General features: G+C 40.1%; 2 protein-coding genes and 1 non-coding gene across 3 annotated transcripts in view; 1 reads left to right on the forward strand and 2 right to left on the reverse strand.

The window, feature by feature from the left end:
• The window catches only part of Erp44 (endoplasmic reticulum protein 44), a 90,510-nt gene extending 83,617 nt beyond the window's left edge, over positions 1-6,893 (reverse strand). The window contains exon 1 of the mRNA XM_051161894.1: positions 6,667-6,893. Within this exon, the coding sequence (XP_051017851.1) occupies positions 6,667-6,723 (57 nt within the window). The 5' untranslated portion in view covers positions 6,724-6,893. The remainder of the gene's footprint in view (positions 1-6,666) is intronic.
• A 251-nt stretch (positions 6,894-7,144) lies between these two features.
• The window catches only part of Invs (inversin), a 160,494-nt gene continuing 141,715 nt past the window's right edge, over positions 7,145-25,923 (forward strand). Inside the window, exons 1-2 of the mRNA XM_051161901.1 lie at positions 7,145-7,264; positions 10,754-10,883. Coding sequence (XP_051017858.1) covers positions 10,778-10,883 — 106 coding nt within the window. The 5' untranslated portion in view covers positions 7,145-7,264; positions 10,754-10,777. The remainder of the gene's footprint in view (positions 7,265-10,753; positions 10,884-25,923) is intronic.
• On the reverse strand, positions 15,698-15,804 carry LOC127208118 (U6 spliceosomal RNA). The gene has a single exon (XR_007833064.1). It is a non-coding gene; the product is annotated as a U6 spliceosomal RNA (small nuclear RNA).

Here is a 25,923-nt window from a genome sequence, read left to right on the forward strand (position 1 = left end):
TTAATGGAAGCTGGACAAAGGGTTTGCTAGCTTATGAAGAATCAATTCTTATGTTCGGCCATGTTAGCAAAAAAGATAGCAAGAATTCTGAAACAACAACAACAACAAAAACACACACAGGTATTCAATTCATATAAATGATCCATTATGTTATTAAAAGGCACAACCTTTCTTCTTCATTCCACTGAAGACTAAAAATTAGCCCATGTATTTCCCACTGAAAAATAATTTGTTTCTTACAGATGTCTCTAGTTGTAGCTCTCAAACTTAAACATACATCTAAGCCATTCGAGTGAACACTTACACTGCGGGCTGACTCAGTAGTTCTGATGTGAAGTCACTCGCCTCTCAGCCACACTTCCGAGAGGCAGGTCTATGAGTTGCCAATCACCTTGGCATCTCTCGGACTTCCGGTATTCTAATTATCTACATACAACTTCTCTAAGGGAAGCGCAGAGTTCTTCAAACCATGGGATATACCTCAATCACATTTTCCTTTCTTAGCCAATGGCAACCAGCCACTCAAGAGACAGAAGGTATAAACAATGCTAAGGATGTAGCTATAAAGCTCCTGCAGCCAGGATGAAGACAGTTGCCCTCTCCAGAATCAAAGGCAGACTAACGGGAATAGATGCTGGGGAAAGCCAAACTGCTTTCAATCACTTCCTTGGTGACAAGAAACAGTAGAGCGATATTCCTCTGAACTGGAAAAGCTGTGGCTATGCCTGTTTTTCTTTACATAAATAATGGGGTGAATGGTGTATTCCTACAACTTGCTAAAAAGTTAGCACTTTTTTTTTTAAATAAAGTACAAAACCAAATGTCTACAGTTAGGGAAAGCTAGAAGACTATCTTTTCTGAAAGCAACTCAACACACACAAAATTACAGAATTATGAAAGTCAATCTGTTTATCTTATAGACTTAAAAATTAGGTTTTGGTTTTTTGTTTGTTTGTTTGTTTTCCGAGACAGGGCTTCTCTATGTAGCCTTGGCTGTCCTGGAACTCGCTCTGTAGACCAGGCTGCCTTGAATTCACAGAAATCAGCCTGCCTCTGTCTCCTGAGTGCTGGGATTAAAGGCACACGCCACCACTGCCTGGCTGACTTAAACTTCTGTTTACATTATTTATCCAAGGTTACAGTGTTCACTAAGTGGGAGAGTTGAGACTTGCATGTACTTTCCTTGGCATCATTCTTTACACCCTTGAATAGACACCAATAAACAAACGAACGAATGCCTTCAATGCTCGTTAGAACATTTATTCTGAATCACTGGAAGAGTTATCAAGTTCTTGAAAAGATGATATATAATATAAACAGAAGAGATTCAGGGCTAAGGAGACAGCTCAGTAAGTAAAGTGAGACTCTGAGTGAACCCCCAACCCCACAAAGAAATGGCACATGATAGCAATCCCAGCACTGTGAAGGTGGAGATAAAAGAAACCTTGGAGGCACTGGCTGGCCAGCCTAGCCTACTTGTCAAGTTTCAGGCCAGGAAGAAGACCCTATCTCATAAAAAGAGAAGTAAATGGCTGGGAAATGACAACTGAGATTACCCTCTGACTCTCACATACACATGTGTGAGTGCATGTGTGTGTGTGTGTGTGTGTGTGTGTGTGTGTGTGTGTGAAAAATTCAACTTTGTTTATAACCAAAGAATTCTAAAATCAGATTAGATTTTTTTCTATTAAATTGGCAAATTTGCATGACTCATGAAATAGTTATAGGCTATATTTTGAGATTTGCAACAAATATCTTTCAATGTATATCTTTTGTATGTTTTAAAACTCTATAAAACAAAATAACCAATAACCTAAGCATCTTTACAAAAGGTAAGATAAATAAATCACAGCATGTCTAAAGACTGAGCTACGAGAAAGGCACTTAATACCCTGGCAAACAGCTTAGAAGCTTTCTGTAACTGTGGCAATGAACATCTTCTCTAAAGGTTTTACAAGTATTAGCCCGAGAGACATATTATTGAATTCAAATTTATATTTTTCAGTAGTGTATTTCAGTACCTCTTTTCCTTAGGTATACCAAACAATCTAATAAGGATATAAGAGTTGAGTCAGGGGCTAGAGAGATGGCTCAGAGGTTAACAGCACTGGGTGTTCTTCCAAAGGTTCTGAATTCAATTTCCACAGTCACATGGTGGCTCGCAACCATCTATAATGACAGCTGCTGCTTTCTCCTGGCCTGAAAGTGTACATATAGATAGAACACTGTATATATAATAAATAAATATAATGGAGTAGAGTCAGTGTCTGCACATACACCCATATGGACTTGTGTATGTGTATTTGTGTATGTGCACATGCATGCAATAGAGAAATAGAAGACCAATAACTGTACAGTCAGGAAGACATTTCACACAGAAAGATATGCAAATCACCTGTACACAATAAGAAAAACTTCAAACATCTATTAAAAGAAACAAATTAAGTGAAATACCACAGTGAGAAATATCCAACCCTACTCTGGAGGACTACAGAGAAATTTTCCTATATTGTTAGCAAGACCACAGAATGGCAAAGGTGTTTCATGACATCCGGCAGTATGTACAAAGTTCCAAGTACTGTCTATTTCCTTTGGACCACTGACAATTTGACTTCACTTACAGGAATCTATCTCATAGGTACACTATCAAGACATAAGCTAATGTTTACAGAACTCTTTGTAACAGCAGAAAAAAAAATGGAAGCAATACTATCCAAGAATACTACCTAGTGGAGCACAAGCCGTTAGTAATAACCTAAGTCCAATCCCAACATCACCTGTAAAAAAACACAAAATTGAATTACAGAATTCTATTTGTAAATACAACAGAGAAACAAATGTGTCAAAAACACATTAAGAAGCTACAATTAGTAATACCAAGAACATGAGAGGTGTTCTACAGCACAGGTCCTAAAGAAATTACCAAGAAAGAAAAAGAAAGTGAGATGAGGAAGGAAGCTACAGACTTTAAACACCATGGGTTGGTAGCTGCTTAGCAGTACAGTGTGTGCTTAGGATGCCCAAGGCCCTGGGCTCAATTCAAGGCTCCCAAAAGTTACAGGAGACAAATAAACCAACTAGCATGCAAAGAACTTGTTTGATTCCAATTTGATCAAAAATTTTTTTAATATTTTACTTAATTTTAATTTATGTGCACTGGTGTAGAGGGTGTGTCAGATCTTGGAGTTACAGGCAGTTGGGAGCTGCCATGTGGGGTGCTGGGAATTGAACCAGGATCCTTTGAAAGAGTAGACGGTGCTCTTAACCATTGAGCCATCTCTACAGCCCCAGCAAAAAAAATTTTTTTAAATAGACACAATCAGGGATATTCAAACACCAAGTAATATCTGAATAAATTTCTGGATGTGATAATAGTGTTTTGGGGGAGAGTTAAATTAACGTTTGAGCCCTATGAGATATAAATGGTATATAGCACAGGCAACTTTGTTTATTTGTCTGCCTGTTCTGAGGCTGGGAATAGAACTCAGATACCATTGAACTGCGTTTTATTAGAACTGCCTCGAGTGATTGCAAAGAGCAGCCACATGGTGTAAGCCATGGTTTGGGACAAGTTGTATAAAAAGGATAAATAACCCACCTGTTATAAGTCTATTTGTGTGCTCCAATAGTACTTTTCTTTTTTTAAGATTTGAACATTGTCTTTGTTACCATTAAGGACTAAAACTGACACATAAAAATCTTTAAAAAATAAATTTAGCAGGATCTACAAATGTTTATTTGTTAATTAACTAACTATAAACTAATAACTTAGCTTCCTAAATTAGGTAATATTTTCTTGGCATCCCAAACACATAGACAAAAAACCAAAAGTAACACTAGCAAAGGTATTAACTTATACAAGCACAGAACTATCAGAGCTAGTAACAACCAAGCATCTTGGAACAGAGTAATCAAGAGATTAGTGAGATGACATCATCAATAAAGCAACTGGAATAAAGAGTTCAAAATTACTAAAGTGGGCTGGAGAGATGGCTCAAAGATTAAGAGCACTGATTGCTCTTCCAGAGGTCCTGAGTGCAATTCCCAGCAACCACATGGTAGCTCACAACCATCTATAATGTGATCTGATGCCCTCTTCTGGCATGCAGGTGTACATGCAGGCAGAGCACTCTATACATAATAATAAATCTCTAAAGTAAAGTTTACTCATGATATCTGAAACAACTCCATTTTGATTCAGCCATCCTTTCTCTCACATTTTCAAAACTTAAATACAACCAGCCAGAGAGAATATGGCTAAGAAACAGTTAAGCAGAAAAGAATCTATTTCAGCTCTAAATCAACCTACCTCAGACACAAAGCAGAAAAGGGCCAATTAACACATAATGGAAGAGTGTCCGTGGTTAGTTATTCACAGAAAGGCTTTTAAGGCATGGAGTGATATATTCTAGAATACTTTTGAGATCAGAGAAAAGACATATACTTGCCTCCTGAAATTTACTGTTATAATTTCAACTATTATTTTATGATCCCTACAAATTTAAGTAGGTATCAGTTGCTCTTTAAGACTGAGGTACAGAGTGCTTCTTGCTCTGGTAAAAGAATGTATGAGCGATTAGAGCCAACCACTTAAGGGAAAATGATGACCTCAGCTAAGTGGGAACTGGAGTTTTCTGTCTGTGCAAAGCATCTCATTGAAGCCTGAAGGGAACCCAGAGGATTATTCATTAGACAGGTGAGATACTGAGCAAGCAGGTTCCATCACTGTGACTGAATTAGCAGTCAGACAGGATACTCGCTGCTGAGATTAGAGAGATGTTTTGAATATTTGCTAAACTAGTACAAGGTTATCGGAACTGAGGAAGCAAATGCTGTGCTCAAACTGAGCCCAGGTTGACTTCTACTTCTTCTTTATGAAAATTTTTCTGAGGCTTTGTTTTCCAGCCCATTAATCTTCACAGGAGTTCTCTAAAATGGCTTCCATGTTTCTAGTCCTCTCTTCTACCTTTGCTTAGGAAGATAAATACACAATGTTCTTTTAACTAGCGTTTAGTAAGGCATAAAAATGTAGGCTTTATTTGAGAAGAGATCTTCATTTAGATATTTAACAGAATTGGTACTCTAGAAGCTAAAGTATGCATACTTCAAAATAAATGTTCTCGTCCTTAGACTTGCCTCTAGAACTCAATGTTTCAACTTTTCAACGTCTTAAGATTTTTGATTTGAACATCTCAGTCACTAAAAAATAATTTCTAACAGACAGCTCTTTTTTTATGCTGAGGGAAGATTACTAATTACCGTCCTTAAGAAGTGTATGGCTGTAATAGTATTATTACAACAGTTCTAGAAGGTGCCACAGTTCATAATAATCACACACACACACACACACACACACACACACAAAACGGGTGTCTTTATAAAGAAGCAATTTACTGCTGTATATTTACAAATGCTAATAAGACATTATATGCTGCCTTATTTATACACTTTAGCCTTCAGAAGAATTTCCATTTCATTTAGTTTACACGATTTTATTTTGAAAAGAAGTATTATATATAGCTTTTTCAAATGGCTTTCAAGTCATAATAAGATTGAAAAGTATTTTAAACACAAACGTTAAACTTGTCAAGAGATACGGTGGAATATGAACTACAAATTAAGAACTCTATTTCTAGACTTAGTTTTGCCTGTAACCAACTATACAGCTTCTTGCAAGTTTATTATTATTCTTAAGCTGTGAAGAAAGTAATTTATATTCAATGGTGCTAATCTTAGCTTTCTAAGAATCAACCACAATTCAAGTAGTCTCAAACACTGTCATAAAAGCCCAGTTAACCTCTCATTTTCCCATATGGAAATTAGGCCTTCACTTTTGTCTCAATTTGACCTTAAGCAGAGGCCACGTAAATCGCACATTCAAGACGGAGGAAGAAGGGATCCCTTTCTAAGATGGGATGATGCCGGGCAGATTGGCAAGTACTAAGCACATATGTATGCAGGAGAGGTAGTTATTCTCAAGTCAAGAGCACTGACAACATATATGTACACATGTATGCTTCAGTGAGAGAGAGAGAGAAGAGGTTGCAACAGGCCTTGCAAGAGGCCCTAGAAGAGCCTGTCAGATAATCACACCCTCCACCTTTTAAAATTCCTATTCTCCCAGTAGACACCAAACCAGTCTCCAGTTCCGGGTTTCCAACCAATCACATGAAGCCACAACAGGGCTTTGCCAGCCTGTTTCGAGGATCCAGAGAGTTTCTAGGATCCAGGGAGATTCACATGACCCCAGCACCTGTCGACTTCACACCCTCCCAGTGTGGAAGGAAACACTATGTGTGTACTGGGTCCCTTAGGATTCTGGTGCCCCAAGCAGATCCTCACACCCACAAAACGGAAATTGAACTCCGGGGGCCTCGGCTGTGACCTCCCACGTATCACACACACCCCCAAGGCGAATCTCCTATTTGCACGTCCCAACCCCAGACGGTGGTTTCGCAGGCCTCGTGGACCCGCGGGCGTAAGAAGCCAAAAGAACGGGAGAAAGTGAAGGCAGCGCCAGGGGGTGCACGCCTCGCCAGGGGGTGCACGCCTCAGCAGCGGAGGAGAGTCGAGGTAAGCACAGGCAGCACGGTTTCCCCCTCGCGTAGGGCGGGAGGCGGTCAGGGACACAGTCGGAGGGTTTGTCATCCCCCCACATACACTCACCAGGAGCAGCAAGGAGCATCTGAGGTCTGGTAAAGATAGGAAGACGGCAGGATTCATGGTAACAATAGGGGTCCACGGCGGGGTCAGGAGGTGGCAGCTGGGACTGGACCAGGCTAGGAAAGGGCTGGGCTCCGGGAGCCGGCGGCTGCGGCACCTCGTCCTCTCGACCCGGAGCTCCAGCGGCGAACACTCGGGACAACTTCCAGAGAGGCCGCTCACGCCCTCACTTCCGGGTCCTGCCCACCTCTAAGCACGTCGGGAAGTGTAGTCCCATCTGTCGCTCACTGACCACGGAACGGAGAGTTGGAACTCTCTTTCCCAATAGGCCTTGGGCCCGGGACACTGGAGCAATCTGCGCGCGGGGCTCTTCGGGATTGGAAGGGGCCCGCGTACCACGGCTGCTCCGGGGATGGGAACTACAATTCCCAGAGGGCTGTGCGGCCGAGCGCCTCGGGCTACTTCTTCAGGGCTCCCGGGTTTTGGTGTCCTGGGGTCTATCTCTGCGGTTGCAGTAGCCTGACTTGGCGGGAGGGGCGGCCCCGTGTTGGGGGGTCGTGCCTCCTGGTGTGGCCCTGGGACGTCAGTCCTGGAGGCAAGGGTGAGTAGGGAACGGTCCTGCATGGGCGGCTCGGGTAGGATGGCGAGTACCGCCCCGGCCGCTGCTCAGATTCTTGGCCCGCCTGCTCTAAGGTGTGGCCCGAGCCTCCATCCCTGGCCTCCAAGCTGCTGCCTCTTCTTTCCGCACTACTTCCTCTGTTATATAAGGAGAACCACCATTGGAGCTTGGGCTTCAGTCAATGGCTTAGCCAGGGTTCCTTCTGAGGGTCCGTGAAAGGAAGAGAGAAGGGATGGGAAAGCATGCTGTAAACTCCAAAGAGCAGCGCCAAAGTGGCTATGACTTCTTACAGTACAATTACGAATTAAACAAGTAATAAAGGATTTTAACCTGGTGTCTGATAGCTTTCCAGAATCTTCTGTGAATACCCAGCCGGGTCCATATGCCTGGAAGGTTAGCCCACACCATCACTACCTAGAACCCAGGAGTCATTCTGCCTGTGTGGCTCTCCTTACTCCCAGCCTCTGCTTCAGCTTTCCCGCTGCCTTACCCTTTCTCTTTCTGGAGTGCCATCTCAAGTGACACCAGGTTTGACATTTGAGTCCCCTGATATCTGTCACAATCACCAGCTCTTTCATCCTAACCAGATTGCTTTTTCTTTGTGTGTGAGCTCAGCACCACTACTTTTGCATAATAATAATTAGAGCGTTTATTGCACAGACTTATTTTATAATTATTTAATGATGATGATACATTTACACTTTATAGCACTAACAAAGTGGCTTTGATTTCATTCTATAAAAAATATATTTATGGGAGAGGAGAGCAGCAAGGAAAATAGCGTTTTTGTTTAAAAGAACCCTAGAGGAATGGCTTTCCCTAGGTGACAAAATTAAAGTGTAGTGGAGCCAAAACTCTTAAATCCTAATGCAGTGGTCTGATAAGTGTACTACCAATAAGTGTACTACTCATCTCATTGTCTGACAGAACCCAAGTTTATTTAAATTAAAAATTGATTAACAGTAGGATTGACTGTAGTGGTGCATGCCTGTACTCCCAGCACATGGGAGGCTGAGATGGAAGGATCAGGAGTTTAAGGCCAGCCTGGGCTACATAATAAGTTCCCAGCCAGCCTAATTTTTAAATGTCAAGGCCCTGTCTTAGAAAAAGAAAGGGAGGGGGTAAAGAACTCATTACACCCTGAAGTTAAACTTTGATCTGACTTCCCCTTTGGACTTAGTACCTCGCCCTGTGACATTTCATTCAGTAGACTTTCACTTAGCACCAGCTGCATGCCTATGGTTGCGCTAACTGCTAAAATTAAGGTTAAGCACATATAACTATTATAGAGATAGATATAACTATTTTAACAGTTTCAAAGTATTCAATAAAACTTTCTGTGGTCTGGCATGCCTAAAACTCCGTTCACTTTGGATCCAAAATGATGTTTTAGAATTCAGAACAATGCCTAGAATAGTTGGCACTCCACTTGTTAAGTAAAGAAACATAGTCAACCCTTTTAATTTTTCATATTTAACTAAAAGCTAAAGAGCTGAGGTAGTCTAAAGACACACTGATGATCATTAACACAACTGGACTAGAACTCAAATGTAGTCTCCTAGTGTGTTTTACTTCAATCCTTGTTTTGTACTTTCTCTCAAATGACTTTGATACAATCCTACATATGACACTCTTTGTTCTAACATGACAGACATGCTCAGACAAACTGAAGTGTCTCACAACACTGTCCTCCATGGGTTTTTGGTTTTTGGGGTTTTTTTTGTTTGTTTGTTTTGTTTTGGCTTGGTTTTTGTTTTGTTTTGTTTGCCAGCATGTTAACTCACAGTGTCAGAAAATTAAAGAAATTAAAAGCTAACCTTTGCCATAACTTAGTATTTTCTAAATTAGAATAATTCGGCAATCCTGTCAGTTGTGAAAGAGCTAGGTCAGAAACATAGGCAAGCATGTTTTGTCTTTCTATAATGTCAGATTTTGGTGGGTGACAATTCACAAGTCATAATGGCTTCAATGGTAGCCTTTTGCTAAATAATCCCACCTACTTTGGTAACCTGGCCAAAGCAACTGCTGATTATTCCAATCTCAATTACTAGTATTAACTCTCATATCAAATGGCACACAGTAAATATGCATGTATGTGAGTTACAGAAGGAGTACAATTCAAAGAAGTTATGACAGAGTGCAAGAGCTTTAAGAAGTGGGCAGATAGCTGGGTAGTGGTGGTGCACACTTTTAATCCCAGCACTTAGGAGGCAGAGGCAGGTGGATTTCTGTGAGTTCAAGGACAGCCAAGGCTACACAGAGAAACCCTGTCTCAAAAAATCAAAAGAAAGAAAGAAAAGAAATAGACTGATTAAAAAAAAAATCAAGTAGAGTCTGTCTTAATAAGTAACAACCCCATACTAGCCACAGAAAGCAAGCTGTTGCTGTTCAAATCAGACCACAAGCGAATCAGGGTGGAGGGCAAAGATGTAGTCAGCTGTAGAGACAAGAGAGGGCAGAACCAGATTAGAACAAGAACTGTGAGTTCAGGTCCAGACAGGCAAGCAGGTGGATGGGCAGATAGCAGGCCAAGTCAATAGCCAGGGACCCAGCTAAGCTAAAGCTTCAAAGAGAGTTGAGAGCTCTACCTGCCAGTCCCTGATGCACACACTAGGTCTCAGAAGATGGCTTAGTGGGGGCATTGCTAGGGGTCTTCCACTCCATGGGGTCCACGTGAGACAACCCATCCTTGGTCTGGTGTGTCCAGTAAGTCCTTGGAGCTGGCTTCCTTGGTATGATTTTGATATGCTCGTATGCTTCCATGGTCTCAACACACCCTGTGAAGTTTATCAGATGGCACCCTCTGTCCTCTCAGGAGTAAGTCATTTACCAGTCTGTGCTGCATGGGTGGTGCTGGGCAGGAGCTGGTATTTACTTCCACCCAGGAGCACAGTCACCATCTATCTCAAAGCAGTTTAGAAGCTGCCAATAAAGTGGAGTCTCTCAGGGCGAGGCATGGGCTGAAAAGCCACTGTTTTACACAACACGGAGTAACTTAAAGCAGGACACAGTCTGATCTCAACAAGTATTGTGTGGAATCACATTACCTGTATTATTAATCTTAGAAGTCATGAGACGTTTAAACTCTGTGCCTAATATAAAGGTCTTCTTTTCTCATTCCCTTGAGAAAGATCTCTAAAGATCTCTAAATTCTCTCGTTCTACAGTTAAGCAACTTGCACAAAAGCCATCTGATTTGCCATGCCACAGCAGTTGTAGAAGTAGGAGTGAGGTTTTTTTTTAAATATTTTTATTTATTTATTATGTATATAGTGCTCTGCCTGTATGTATGCCTGATGCCAGAAGAGAATATTAGATCACATTATAGATGGTTGTAATCCACCATGGGAGTTTTAAAGTCCTATTTAAATGTCTATAATAAATCTTGTTTATAAGCTACCTATTTGGCACGGATAAGACAGGTGTTAGAAGTGTTTTCCACTTGTACTCATTGTTCCGATCACTGTTACAGGTCACTCGAGTTGTGGAGAAAACTATGAACATATCAGAGAACGTGCCCTCGACTGGGTCCCCGCTAGTATCTCAGGTTCATGCCGCCGCAGTTAATGGAGACAAAGGTGCCCTTCAGAGACTCGTTGCTGGTAAGTGCTCCCCTGTAAATAAGATGCTATAGTTGGTCGGGGACATGATTTGTTCAGTAAAGTGTCTGTCGCGCCAGCATGAGGACCTGAGTTCAGATCCCTAGCACCATGCAAAAGCCAGTGTGGTGCATCTGGAACACACCAGTGCTGACCTGAGACGGACAGGAGGCTCTCTGCAGCTCACGACTGGTCAGCCAGGCTGAATTGGCAAGCTCAAGGTTCAGTGCCCGGAATGTCGCTCAGCAAGTAAAGGCACTTGCTGCCGAGCGTGACTACTTGAATTGGACTTGTGAGACCCTACTGGTGGAAGGAGAGAACCAACTCGTGCAAGTTGTCCTCTGACTGCCACATGGGCACCATAACATGAACACACACACACACATATATATATACATGCACGTACCCTCAAACACAAAATGAGCACACAAATGTAATTTTGCTTAAGGAGTAAGGTAGAGCGCCATTGAAGATGACACCCGGCGCTGACTTCTGCCTTCTACATGCACATGGTTCCTACATAAATACCAAAGGAATGCAAACTAAGAAAAACAGCTCTGTCCTAAGGGAGTTTCTTGATCATTGAAATTTTCAATATAATTAAACATTTTAAAGAAAATATATTAGTAGTGATATTTTATTCCAGTATGTGGACAAGAAAGAAATTAAATCCTGAAGGTTCCGAACATGGATTAGGATGAGGTGAAGATTACTTGACAAATTTACTATAAAATATATTCAAAATATTAAGTTTATAAATTTTTTTTTTGGAGACAGAGTTTCTCTGTGTAGCCTTAGCTGTCCTAGAACTCACTTTGTAGACCAGGCTGGCCTCAAACTCAGAAGTCCACATGCCTCTGTCTCCTGAGTACTGGGATTAAAGGCATGCATCACCACACCCAGCTATAAGTAGCTGTTGATGATTTAAAATTATTCAGTGTACTTCTCTGTAATTCATATGAATTTATGATTTAGAAGTCTAATGTGGAAGTTCTAGAAAGAACAAAATGAATATTGTACAGAATTAAAGCCAAAATGGCTAAAAATTTCCCAGAATTATCAACCCCCCCAACCACAAATAAAATGAAATACACATTATCTGTAATGTTTATACATGCTGGTGTTCGATGACGACACGACTGATTACTTGGCAGTAAATTCAGAACAACTTGAACCTTCGTTTAGAACCTTCTCGTCTTACATTCCCACTTTTCCATGAGCTCACCTGTGACTTCTAACCCCTGACAAATCTCCAGGGTGTCTCTGTTCTTTGGTGCGTTTCTCTATACTTTCTATTTCCTAGCTGTTTCTCCCCTGCTACCAATTTGCTTTGTTCTCTACTGAACAAACTCGTCTTCTTTAAGAATAAAATAAATTGCCTCAGTTTTGTATACGCTGCACTATTTCTCTCCCTCTGTCAGGCATTATCCTCACTTCACCTGAGCTCCCTGCAGCCACAGTTCCTCCTGGGTCACTCATTTGAATGCTGTCATTGAGCTAAGTCACTTAAGCACACTTACTAATGAGAAACAGTAGTTGCCCCTCCTCCCTGAGCCTTCCAACCCTTTATCTTCTCTAGCTTTTAACCACCAGTTTCTCTCTCTCTCTCTCTCTCTCTCTCTCTCTCTCCTTATTCAGCCTTGATTATATGTCTGCTATTACAGCTTTCTCCTGGGAAAATTCACTTTGTTGCTCACATTTTTGTTTCATCTGGCTGTGATACTTTCAGATCTGGATGGACTGACGTTATGTACTCTTGGCAACTGCAGAGCAGTCAGACATAGCTTAAAAGTTGATAATATGCCTATTCATGATCCTGCTTCAAATAATCACACTCCGGTTAACTCTGCCGTGCTAACTCTCCACTGTGAATGCTTGGTACTTTCCTTGATTGCTGAGACCTCGGCTCCTTATATTTCCTCCTTCTTCTCTCAGATAATCCTGTATGATCCCTAGAGAAACTGGAAACATTAAATAGGAACTTCCTCATCTTGCACAGTAATATCTAAAATCACAGCAAAAGTATATGCCTCTTATTTTGAGACCGGTAGAAACATAAAACTTATATGTACAACTTAGCAAAGAATTACAAAGCAAATACCCATGTAACCTCCATCTAAGTTAAAGAGCAGTCCATTGGCAGAACCCCAACAGTTGTTTATTATCTTGTTTGAGACAGTGTCTCATTTAGCCCAGGCGAACCTCAAACTCCCACTGTAGCTGAGCCTGACATTGAACCCCTGGTATCTACCTCCTCCAGGCTGGGATTTTAGGCCTGCTCCTGCAGTACCTCCTTTTCTCTCTCTTTCCTCCTTTTCCTTCTCTGAGAGTCAGTGCTTGGATTTTGCACATATGAATACATGTAATACCCCTACGCCATCTTGACTTTATAATAATCATACTGTTGTTTTGCCCTTTTTAATTTTTCACTGAATGTTTCCGCTCTCTTGAGCTGAAAACAAAAACAAAAACAAACAAACAAACAAACAAAAAAAAACAAAGTCTGTATGCATACACTCTGTCCTGGCTTATAAACTCTTTAATTTCTTGTCTTTATGCTTAGAACATTTAAAAGATCGCTTGTACCTACTTGCCCCTCCAGCCTCACCTTGCACAACTTGTTTCCTAGGAAAACTTGTTTCCTTTCACTTGTCCATTCTGCCAAGCCCTTTCCCATCTCAGGGCTTTCGCCTGTCAGCCACCTTCGTGCTCTGTACCATACAGCTATTTCTTCAGCGAGAACAGCTCCAGCCAGTCTCAGTTCAGTCCCCTCATTGTATTCTCTCCTGGCGCTCCGTAGGCGCCCTTCACAGAGTATGTAACTGCAGTTGTGTGGATGACCATTTGAATGTCTTTCCTGTCCTCATGATCTCGTGACTTCTGCGAGACCAGACTATTTAGTTCATTATCATATCTAGCACAGTACTTGACACATAGTAGGCATGTGAGAAATATTTGCTGAAGAAATGAGTAGATATTATAACTTATTTAATTATCTTTCCTCCCCAGTATTCTGTGATTAACTTGAGAACGAGGACTAAAAGTGAATTAAGTTGAATTAAATTGAATTGAGAGACAGATTGATACAGAATTCCCTAAGGGGAGAAGAATTTTGAGTCAGAATGCCACAAGAAAAAAGAAGCATATAAAACGGGTTCATTATTTTAATGAAAAATACAACCTTCTAAAGAAAATAAAATGTGTGGTAGGTTGTTATATGCACACTAGTTCATGCACATAAATTAAACATTTTATTGTAAAACTTGAAAATTATTATTATTATTATTATTATTATTATTATTATTATTATTATTATCATCATCATCATCATCATCATCATCATCATCTGGGTTTCTCTGTGTAGCCTTGGCTGTCCTGGATTTGTTTTGTAGACTAGGCTGGCCTTGAACTCACAGTGAACTGCCTGCCTATGCCTCCCTAAGTACTGGGATTATAGGTATGTGTTGTAAAAATTAAAAGACATACCACGCAACAAGTATAAAGCTAATAAATTTATCACCTTGGCCAAGGAACACCTAGCACATTACTGCATGAGTGATGCTGCTGGTCTTCTAGGCATTGTGCCGTGGTGTTTTCTGTTCCTACAGCCACACCTTTATTCTGCGGCATTTCCCAACTTGTATATGTTCATGGTAACATATCCATTCTGTTTCATCTTAAATTTCAGTCTATTTTAAACATCTTTTTATTCACCACATGTTTGATGAATGCTGCAAATGTGCTATTTCTCTTTCCTAAGCTAGTGTCATAAGACTACTGGTAAATTACTTTTCTTGGATCTTTGTTCACCAACTGCTCAGTGGCTTCATTCACTTCAGCATTTTCTGTTTTCCCGTCTCTGTTTCCATGGAGAAGTATGCCAATGATGTGTTTGACTCCATGGAAACGGATGACTGTCTCTTTCAACTTACACAACTAATTAAATCGAACACTTCCTGAGCTGCCCATTGTCCTGGAGGAGGGCTGAAGAGGCCCTCTCTGAATGAGACATCTTTTTAGTAGCATTCCTTGCTGTTGCACTGAACACAATGCCTGGCATGGATGCTTTTGCATTTCCCACTTCCTAGATTACTGACCCATCTCACTGGCCCAGCTACAGCTGGTATCACACCATACACCTTCTGAGCAAGCATAATTTCTCTGAATCATCTCCCTGCTTTGTATCTCTGAAGGAGTTAGGTATGGACTGAGCCCTGTAAGTGGCAGAGTCCAGGTACTATTTTAAGTATTCCTTCCTGCACCTTCAATATTAAATAAAATATTTTATAAAATATAAAGTGATCATAACATAAAATAGTTAATAATTTATAGTTTATAATGCGATTATTAAGGTACAGTTGGCCCTCTATGTCATGAGCTACACAGGTACAGATTCAACTAATTGAAGATTGTAGATATTGGGGGGGGGGTGGAAACTTGTCTATGCTGGACAATGTCCAGACTCTTACTGTTTTTTTTTCTCTAGACAGTATTCTAAAATGATGGTAACATTTACATTGTATTAGGTATTATAAGTAATCTAGAGACAGTTACAATATATGGAAGAACATGTGTGGTTATATGTCAGTACTGTGTGTTTATAGAGGATTTGAACATCTACAGATGTTAGTAACTGGAGGCCCCAGAACTGGTTGCCCCTGGACACCAAAGGATGACTATGTACATGATTATACTTGCTAGTATTAGTAATAAAGTTAGCTACCCTTCATAAAGTCATGTTTATGTATCAGTTACGTGTTTTTTGCAACGCATCAACAAAGTTAGTAATACATTCAAAGATTTGGGCACTCTTTTTTTAAAATATGGAACGCTTCACGAATTTGCGTGTCATCCTTGCGCAGGGGCCATGCTAATCTTTTCTGTATCGTTCCAATTTTAGTATATGTGCTGCCGAAGCGAGCACATGGGCACTCTTATTAGTTATTTTGTAGGTGAAGCAACAGAGAGGTTAAATAATACATCCTATATGTAGCAAAACAGATAGTGCAGCCAGGAAGTTTGATTCTAGAATCCAGCCTTCTGCCTCATAACCTCTGGGACTTCAGCATATGGGTACATGTTTCTACACACACATGCACTTCCATAGTTCAGTGTAGAGACTAAGAAAGAAAGACGTGAGTAACCTTGGACCTCAGCTGATGAACTGAATGGTTACCTAGACTGAATTTGTCTTAACGTTGTGTATGGGGGAGGGCTGGGAGCCAGACATGCCTGTGTGCATACGCACAATGGGCTATAGACTTATTTGGCAATGTGGTAAAGCTTATAGACCTAGTCCCAGAAAAAAAATAAGTCTAAAATAAGGGATTCCAAAGGAAAGCCAATAAATTGACATAGTTATTGCATATTTTAATATTACAATACAGCAATAGCCTAACTTTTGGAACATATTCAACAGTGACAGGTCTGATGTGGTAATTCTAAAGTAGTCATGGGTGCAAGTGATCTTTAAGATGTTTGTAATAATTATAATAGAAAACTGATTCTTTGAAGTATTTTGAAGCCCTGGCATACCCTCAGTGACAGCGAATGCCTTCCCAGGACTGTGACATTATGAAAGGGTGAGGAAAGAAGTGAAAGCGAATGAACTACACCTGCAATGTCATGTGGAGATGACACGTTAGAACAACGGCAGGGTACCAGTGGAGAGTCTTGCTTATTTGTGCAGGGCAGTGTCGGGATACAGTGGTTGTGGATTGGCACACCTGTCGCTGCTAGTGATGGCATTCCTTTTCGTTAGAGCTGCAGTTCAATTTTTCTCATAGACCATTAGCCACTTGGAGTCGGCTGCTTCAAATGGCCTTGCAATGACAGAGTGAGAGAGAGAAGAGACTTTCTGACACAGTTCCACTTAGCCTTCCGAGCTGTACTCAGACACTGCAGAATGCCATCCCCAGCGAAGCAAGCCCCACTTGGTCATGGAAGAGAAGCCCTCTCCACAGCTGCCAGAATAATTAAAATCACAAGGCACGCTAGCCAGCTGCTTCTGTGTTAGCTGTCCCTGAGAGTGCCAGCCTCTCTCATAAGCCCCACCTCTGTATCAACATGTTGATGTTACTTAAAATTCCCAGGCACCAAAATGTCTCCAAAATATTATTACATGGACTTCACAAGTATTAGCTAATGTTATAATTGAAGAAAATAGAAAGAGATTAAGATAAATAAATAAAGCTCTCTTTCGGGTACTTTGGGTCCCAAGCCTCTTGAACTCCATAGTATTCTCATTATTCAGAAACTAGCCAGAAAGTCATTATATGTGCCCCATCCTACCCCACCCCCAAGTGAGCCAAGGCAAGACCCACAAGATGTTGTTTTCTAATAGTGAATAGGGGATGTATACTTTCAGTTTCCTCAAATAGATAAATTTGCATCAAAGGCACACCATATTGAGTGGTGGTGGCATAACCCAATTAAAACTTCCCTTTTGGGAAGTATAACTACTAGTTAAACAAAAGCAAAGTCTGTTAGGGATTGAAGTCAAGTGCAAAGTTTCTGTGTATCACAGGAGAAGAGGAGGAGGCAACCAGAAGCCTGGAGAATTCTCTCCTAGGTAGCAGAGTAATGTGTTACCCCATGGTGCTGGCTTCACATTGACTCTGAGGAGCCTAATCAATTAGGATTATGCCCTTGATTTTCTTCATTTATTCTGGTGACCACAATTCCTGGTTAAGCTTGCTTTCTTGAGCTCCTAAGGGGGAAATCACACTTTAAGAGGAATTATGATATTATAAGCATTGTCATCTGAATGCAACTGTCTTTATGGAATCCAAGCAAATAAAATGCCTGTATAATGCCCCTTTCTCATGAAAGACATCTCAAAACTAGCCTTGCTACAGCATATTCTTTATATGTATTACCTTGATGCCCAAATGTTTACACCAATAAAATAATCTTGCTTACTTACCTTATGGTTTAGGTCTGTAGTGGGTTGGGTTTAAATAAGACTTTACCTATAAATAAAGTGGCAGTTCTGGGGAATCTTCTGGATTCATTATTGAAAGCCCTCATGGAGAAAAGAGCTAGCATTGTTGGACTACTAACATGCCTTTTTCATAGATACTTGTGTTTTCAGATATGTTGACTCAAATGTAAAACTTACTTTCATCTTCAAAATGAAGGCTATAAAAAAGACAATCGCCTCCTCTAAGAAACATACATAGCCTGACTGTATTTATTTGTATTTAAATTTCAAGCACTGACCTCTTTGTTTTGTTACTAACGCACATGAAAACAGTAAATCATCTAAGAAACTGTTAGTCCTCTGGGTCCTAGTACATCCAGGATTAGAATATGTGCTTAAATATTCCTAAAAACTAACACAGTAGTGGAAGGAGAACGCTAACAAGTCCTGGACCATAAACAAAGAACTACAGGCAACCAGGGAATGCTGAAAGGGGAAGAAATAGTCCTCCCAGGGAACACCACCCCAACTGGTTAGCCAGTAAAACTGATCAGCCCTAAAACATATACATAAGGGTAACATTATCTGGAGCAAGCAGGTTGCATTTATATATTTAGGAAACATAACACACACACACACACACACACACACACACACACACACACAGGGATGCACAGACACACGCACACATGCACGTATACGCACTCTTAAAGGAAAAGGGACTATGGATTTGAGAGAGAGCGCAAGATATAAGGCACAAGGGAAGGTTTGAAGAGAGGAAGCGCAAGGGGAAAGGACGTAATTATACTATAATCTCAAAAAATAAAACCATATTTTAAAAATCTATCACAATAGCTTAAATTCAGTCACCAAACAGCCTGGGCAGAAGTACCGTGTTCTCTTTATCTCACATTGCTGTTTCCTCAAATAAAACATTTCATCTGGTCAGTGCCTCTTCCATCAGTGGAGTTCAGGCCAAGTCACCTTACAAGCAACTGGCTTCCCTTGCGCACAGTGTGTATGCAGCTCCTCTCAGCCTGCATAGAAATACCTAGTCATGACCATTACCTGTGGCAAAAGCAACACATTTTTTCACTGAAAGTACATTAAAGAAGCTATGGCTCTTTTATTGTTGTTGGTTTTAAGTCTAAAGGCATATAATACAGTATGCCTCCCCTTTGTATACAATTATTTTAATTTTTTTATAAATATAAGTATCTAATCAAAACCACACATACTGACATTGGAGATATAGAGCAGTTCTGCCATGCCTCAAGGTCCCATGTCGCCTCTCCTAGTGTAGCCCTCCCTATACCCCGGCCTTGGTAACTCCTAGTCTGTTTTCTGCCCCTACAGTTTTCCTTTATCCAAAATACCATGTAAGTGTACCACTCTGTGTGACCAGAGGCAGGCGGGTCTCTGCAAGTTCGAGGCCAGCCTGGTGTACAAAGAGAGTTCCAGGACAGCCAGGACTATTACGCAGAGAAACCCTGTCTCAAAACAAAAACAAAAAAAAGAAAAAAGAAAGAAAGAAACTGGTTCCTTTTGCTTGACCTGAAGCATTTAAGAGTTCCTCTGGGCCTCTCCTTTTCCTTGCAGAGCAGTAGTCCAGGATGTAAATGTAATGCCCTTTGCTAACTGTCTGGAGAATGACTGGGATGTCTCTACTCTTTACAGGAGAAATAAGGTACCGTGAACAGCCACAGACAGGTTTGTGTATGAACACTGGCTGTTGTGGTTTTCCTTCTCCTTAGCGTAAAGTGAAGGGGTTCTTAGGCCTTGTGGAAAGTGTTTATTTGGGTGAGAAGAAGCAGGCAGTCTTCAGCCTGTGCTTCACCGGTCTGCATTCCAGGCAGTGTTGTCATCGGTGCATACCAGCAGTTCTCCCTCCCCTCAGCATTTGCTGTTGTTGTTTGTTTGGACTTGTTTTATGCTAGTGTAGATGCAGTGGTGTCACACTGTAGATTGATTTACATTCCTGTGTATTAATGGTGTGGCATGCTTTTTCACATTCATATTGAGTGAATTGTCTATTCACACATCCTGTACATTTTTAATTTCATCATCTGTCTTACTACTCAGATGCAGAAATTCTTTACTCTAGGAAGAAAGGCATTATAAGAAACATGTCTTGCAGATGTAATCTGAATAATAAAATTTAATTTAAAAATTCTGCACCCAGAAAAAAAGAAAAAAGAAACGTGTTTTGCAAACATCTTCTCCCAGTTTATGCCCATTTTACTCTCTAGTAATGTTTTGTAAACAACAAAGTTTTTAAATAGGGTGAAATCTAATTTCTTTATGGATTATTTGGGGATCATATCTCAGAAATCTTTAACACAGGTCACAAAGATACTCACCTTTGCTCACTTGTAAAAGTTTTATACCGTTGTACACTTAAATTTATGGTTCATTTGGAAGTAATTTTTATCTTCTGTGCTATGTATGTCCTCCTAGAATTCATAGATTGAAATCCTAACCCCCATATGATAGAAGTGAGGCCTTTGGAAAATAATTTAGGTTCTGGGGGTGAACTCTCACGAATGAGATTAGTGCTGTTACAAAGGGGCCCCAGAGAGCTCTCAAGCTTTTTCTTCTTATTGTGTGAAAATATAAAAGTCAGCAGTGTGCCACCCAGAAGAGGACCCTCACCAGAAGGAAACCCTGCTGGCACCTTGGTCTTAGAAGTCTACTCCCAGAATGGTGTAAAATAAGTTAGCTGCTGAACCTGGTAGCCAAGTATTGGTAGAAAGGCTTTGGGGTTTTTTTGGGGGGAGGTGGCAGGGGGAGGATTTTCTGTTTGTTTTTCCTACAAATGCCAGATTGTATTTGCTTGTCTACAAATGCCAGATTTTTCCAGCTTCATGTGTTTTAAATACTGCTCTGTGGTTTACCTTTGCAGCTTTGTTTAAAAAAAAATCAATGAATTATATACATGCAAGTCTATTTCCAATAGTCTCAGATCTGCCGTATTGATTCATATTGCTATAGATCATATTGATCTGTAGCAGCCCTTGCTATTAGCACACCGTCTGCATTGCTGTAGCTCTGTGTCTTCGAACCATACAGTATAAAGAACTACAATTTTAGTCTTCCTTTCAAAAATTCTTTTTCTTGTTGCTATAGATGGAACCCAGGACTTCATAGTAGACAAATACTCCACAGCCCCTGAAATAAAATTTCATCTTACATTTTTGCGGTTTCATAGTAATTTTAAAAACACATGTTTGTACAAAAATTGGTTGGGGGAATTTTTAGCACATTAACCTAGTACTGCTTTATAGGAAAGAATAACTTTAAAGTTGATTTATTTCATTGATAGCATGCTATAAGAGTTTTCTAGTGCTGCCTAAGAAATTAACACAAACTTAGCTTAAACCAACAAATATTTATCATCTTCCAGCCAAGCTAAGCAATGTCTAGATTTCTGACCCATAGAAGCTGGTTATCTTAAGGTATGAGATAGTCAGAGAAGAGCCTGGCTGTATGGCCTGGATGTTTGTAAATATACTTTGACTTTCCTGAGTCTTTATTCTGGTAGCTTAGGCCCGCGAGGAGGGGGGGTGGGCACTACCACAACAGCACTCCACTTCCAGCTATAAAGCCTGAAAGCCCACCTCCACTGACATATTTCCCCCAGCAAAGCTCTACATACTAAAAGGTCCATAGCACCCCAAATAGTGCAACCAACTAGGGACCAAATGCTGAAGTACATGAGTCTGCGGGGGGACATTTTTTATTCAGACCATTACAGGTGCCAAATCAGAATTCTGGCTCTTGCAAATACCATTAAAAATATCTTCCTTTAATAGATTATATCTTCCATGGAATTTATTTATTTCTCTTAGATTAAATGTTTATGGGTGTAAAATTATTTATATTACCTTACTTTCAAACTAATTATCTTCAATCTGTGCTGATAATTTTTCTTTCATTCCTTATATTGGAAATCTGTTTTCTCTCTGAGTTTTGTTGTTATTTTGCTTTTACAAGGTTGGGGCCTCATGTGTGCAAGGCAAGTGTTCTACCACTGAGCGCAACACTGCCCCATCTAGTACAGTCTGTTCTTAATGAGCACTTCAACTGCAGATTTATTTTATTTTCCAAGAGCTTTTAGGTTCATTGATTTTTCTCTGTTATTTTTCTCATTCTAATTTCACTGATCTCTGTTCTTACTTCTATCATGTTCTTCCTCCTCCTTGTTTTTGGTTAAATTTGCTCTTCTTGGTATATTAAAGTAGAAGCACAGTTTATCAATCTGAAACAGTTCTTCTATTTTTATGCAAAATGTCAGTGTTTTGTATATCCTTTAAAGCTTTTCATATGTATAGGAGAAGAAGCCTGTAATTTTTTTCATTTAATAATTAATTATGTTTTAAAACTTTCCTTAAGATTTTCTCTTTACACAAGTGAGCTGGTGGCTAGCAGCTCTCAGCTTCGTCCTCCCACTCCCACCCGAGACCTCATACTCTGGTGCTTGGCTTTCAGTAAGGCTGGGGAAGCCATGGGAAGTGAGTCAGAGTCCTTGAGAAAGAGGCAGGAGGCAAGGGGGAAGGGATTGGGGGATGACCATGAAGCCTCGGGTATCGACAAAACGGTTCCTATGGGTTGCTCATCACAATCCTCTGGCAACCTTTAAGATCCTGATCTCTAGGTGACCCTTGACCAAAGAAACCAGGATCGTGAGGGTGGGACCCAGACGCCAACATGTTACAGTGTTCCTAGGTGCTTTCAAGTGTGCAAGCAAGTTCTGGAGAAGCCTTTGCTTCTGGGTGGTGAAATTCTGACAGAGGCCAGGTCTTGCTAACACATCTAGCTTGTGAAACAGGAGCTACAGCGGAAGCTTTGTTACGGGATCAGTGTGGCCCCACCGCCCACAGCTGGCTGAGGGATGAGGTGGTCTCCGGGGCAGCCCCTGAGTGGGAACCAATTTATGGAGCACTGGGAGTGGGCTCAGTGTAGTGTCCGGGTATTGGTGTGTTTCCCTAAACTCTGTCTCCAAGAGAGGTGGAGGACGTCTGTGTCTGTTTTGAAGTTCTCCTTCCCAGTGCCCCATCCTTCCTCAGAGTTCATGAATCATTCAAGGAACTTCAGAAAGATAACAATGCGATACTGGTAACTCGTGTAAATAGACCCGTCTTTCTGCCTGGTGTCATTTCTGCATTTGATAATGCCTGTATTTCTGTAAGATGTACATAGTGTAGGGGACCTTTTTGTTTTGTTTTGTTTTTTAGAAGAGTCAAACATGTTTGTTTTTATTTATTGCTTGACAAAGATCATTTGAGGAAAATTAAATACATTTTCAACAACAACAACAAAAATGATTTTCTCTTTAATCCATGGATTATCCTATGTTGTTTAACTCCCAAGTATTTGATGATTTTCTGTTACAGCTCTATTATTTATTATTTGTCTATGATATTACCATCAAAGAACAGTCCTTTCTTTTACTCTTGGTCTATTTGGGAAATGCTGTATGAGTGTTCTAAAGGTGTACCTGACTGTCATTGTATAATGTGCAATAAATATTTGTTGGATCTTGCTGCTTTATAATGATGTTTGCTTCTTATCCTTACAGATATTGATTTTAGAGATTGTTGGTATTTTTTAGAGAGGAATGTTAAAGTTATTCATTACAAGTTTGAATCAGAGATTTTTAATTTATCAGTTTTGCTATATAGTTCAAGGCTATATGTTAATACGTTGAGCATTACTATGTATTTTTGTTGAGTTGACTCCTTTTTTTGTTTGTTTGTTGCTGTTGTTGTTTTTCTGAGACTGAGTTTCTTTGTGGAGCCTTGGCTGTTCTGGACTCGCTTTATAGACCAGGCTGGCCTCGAACTCACAGATATCTGCCTGCCTCTGCCTTCCAAGTGCTGGGATGACAGGCGTGTGCCACCACTCTGCTGATCTTTTTATAGTTACAGAGTGCCTACTTGTTCCACGTAGTTGTCTTTGCTGTTGTCTACAATATTAGATATTACCCTACTTCAGTTCCATTGATTAGTGTTTGCAGGTTAGGTCTTTGCTCTGATTGTACTTTTAACCATTTGTAATTATATAGCAAATGGATTTTTATATAACTTACATGTAGTTGGGTCCCTTTTTTGTCTCATAGCTTTTGACCAGTGTGCTTATATAACATTTACAGTCAACATAATTGCAGTTGTTAGGATTTAAGATCTTCGGTTTATTGTGTGTTTCTTCTGTTTCTAATTTCTTTGCTTCTTCTTCATTGTTGTCCTTTCTATTTATCCAATGGTTTTAGTATCCCATTTCAACTTATAGGTAGTCAACTTTTTCCCAAGTGTTCATATAGCATACAATTTACCAATCAAAAACATTCAATTTTGTTTGGTTGGTTTTATTTAGTGACATACTTAATATTAAAACAATTTTATTACCACCTTCTGCTAAGTAATCTTTCACCTCTTATCTGGGACTAGCTCAAATCCAACAGATTCCTTAAAGTTAAAGGCAACTGCTAATGGACTCTCTGTTTGAATAGATACACTTGTACCAGACATTTCATATAAATAAAACCATACAACATATGGTATTTGAACCAGCTTCTTTCACTTAGCGTATGTTTTGATGGTCCATCCATGTCATGGTATATATTTGACCTTATTCTTTTTGTTAAAGAGCATTTCCGTTCATAGACCTATAGCATTTTGTTTATCTATTCATCAGCTAATTACTTGTGGTTTCACTTTGGAGTTATGATGAACAGTACTATTATGGGCATTTTTAAACCTGCTTTTGCATGGACATACTTCATTTCTCTTGGGTACATATTTGAGAGTGGACTTGCTGCATCAAGTTGTTACTCTGGGTTTAATATCTTGAAGAATTGTTTTCCAAAGTGGTGATACCTTTTTATGTTCCTTCTAATGGTAGATGAAGATTTTTATTTCTCCATATTCAGATTAGTATTTGTTATATAATATGCTTGTTATGATCATTATTCTAGTGTGTTTAAAAAAAAAAAGATACCTCTACAGTGCTGGTGAGATGCTCAGTGAGCAATGGCAGTCGCCACCAAGTCTGATGTCTGATCCTGAGAACCTACATGGTGGAAGGATAGACATCTACAAATTGTGTTCTGACCTCCATATGTGTTCCATGTCATGCATACATGCCACATGTGTGCTCATACAAACACAAACATTTTAAAATTGTTTTATTCTTATTTTTGGTTATGTATATGTGTGCATGTGAACTCAGTGTCCATGGAGAGTTTTGGTTCTCTGAAGACTGGGTCACAGCCTGCTGTGAGCCACCTAGCATGGGTTCTGAGAACCAAAATTGGGTCCTTTGTAAGAGGAGTATGTACACTTAACCACTGAACTGTATCTGCTGTCTCACGCACCCCTAAAGTTTAATTTACCTCTACATAACTAGATAACCACAACATATACTGTTATAGTTTTGTTTTTCAGTCAGGAAAACATAATTCATAAAAGTAGTGAGGAGAATAACCTGCTGTATTCCCAGATTCTGTTCAGTTGCCTTTTTTTTTTTCTTTTGGTTTTCTGGACAGGGTTTCTCCGTGTAGCCTTGGCTTTCCTGGATTCACTTTGTAGGCCAGGTTGGCCTCAAACTTACAGAGATCTGCCTGCTTCTGCCTCCCTGAGTGCTGGGATTAGAGGTGTGCGCCACTGCACATGGCTCAGTTGTTTAAATTTCATGAGTTTCTCTTATTTGACCTTTCTTTATGAAAGAGTTTTAACTAGGATTTATATATCGACAGTTTTGGTTTTTCCCAGTACTTGAAAAGTGTGCCACCGTCTCCTGGCCTCTTTTGCTTCAAGTGAGAAATATTATGTCCTCTGAATGGCTACTCTCTACGGCTGAGTGTTATGTCTCTTTGCTGCTTTCATAATTTCTTTCTTTGTCTTCAGTTTTCATAAGTTTGATATAATTTGCTCAACAGATTTCTTTGGGTTTATTTTGTTTGCTCTTTTCTCAACTTCTTATATCTGTTGATCTTTGTCTTTTAACAAATTTGGGGCATGTCTGGCCATTATTTCTTAATTTGCGTCTTTATTTTATTTTATGTTTTCTAAAAGTTTGTATGTGCATATGTGTTTGCGTGTGTGCAAAAGTTCAGGTATGTGT

The sequence above is a fragment of the Acomys russatus genome, chromosome 2 (assembly GCF_903995435.1).
Source record: "Acomys russatus chromosome 2, mAcoRus1.1, whole genome shotgun sequence".
In the NCBI taxonomy this organism is placed as follows: Eukaryota; Metazoa; Chordata; class Mammalia; order Rodentia; family Muridae; genus Acomys; species Acomys russatus.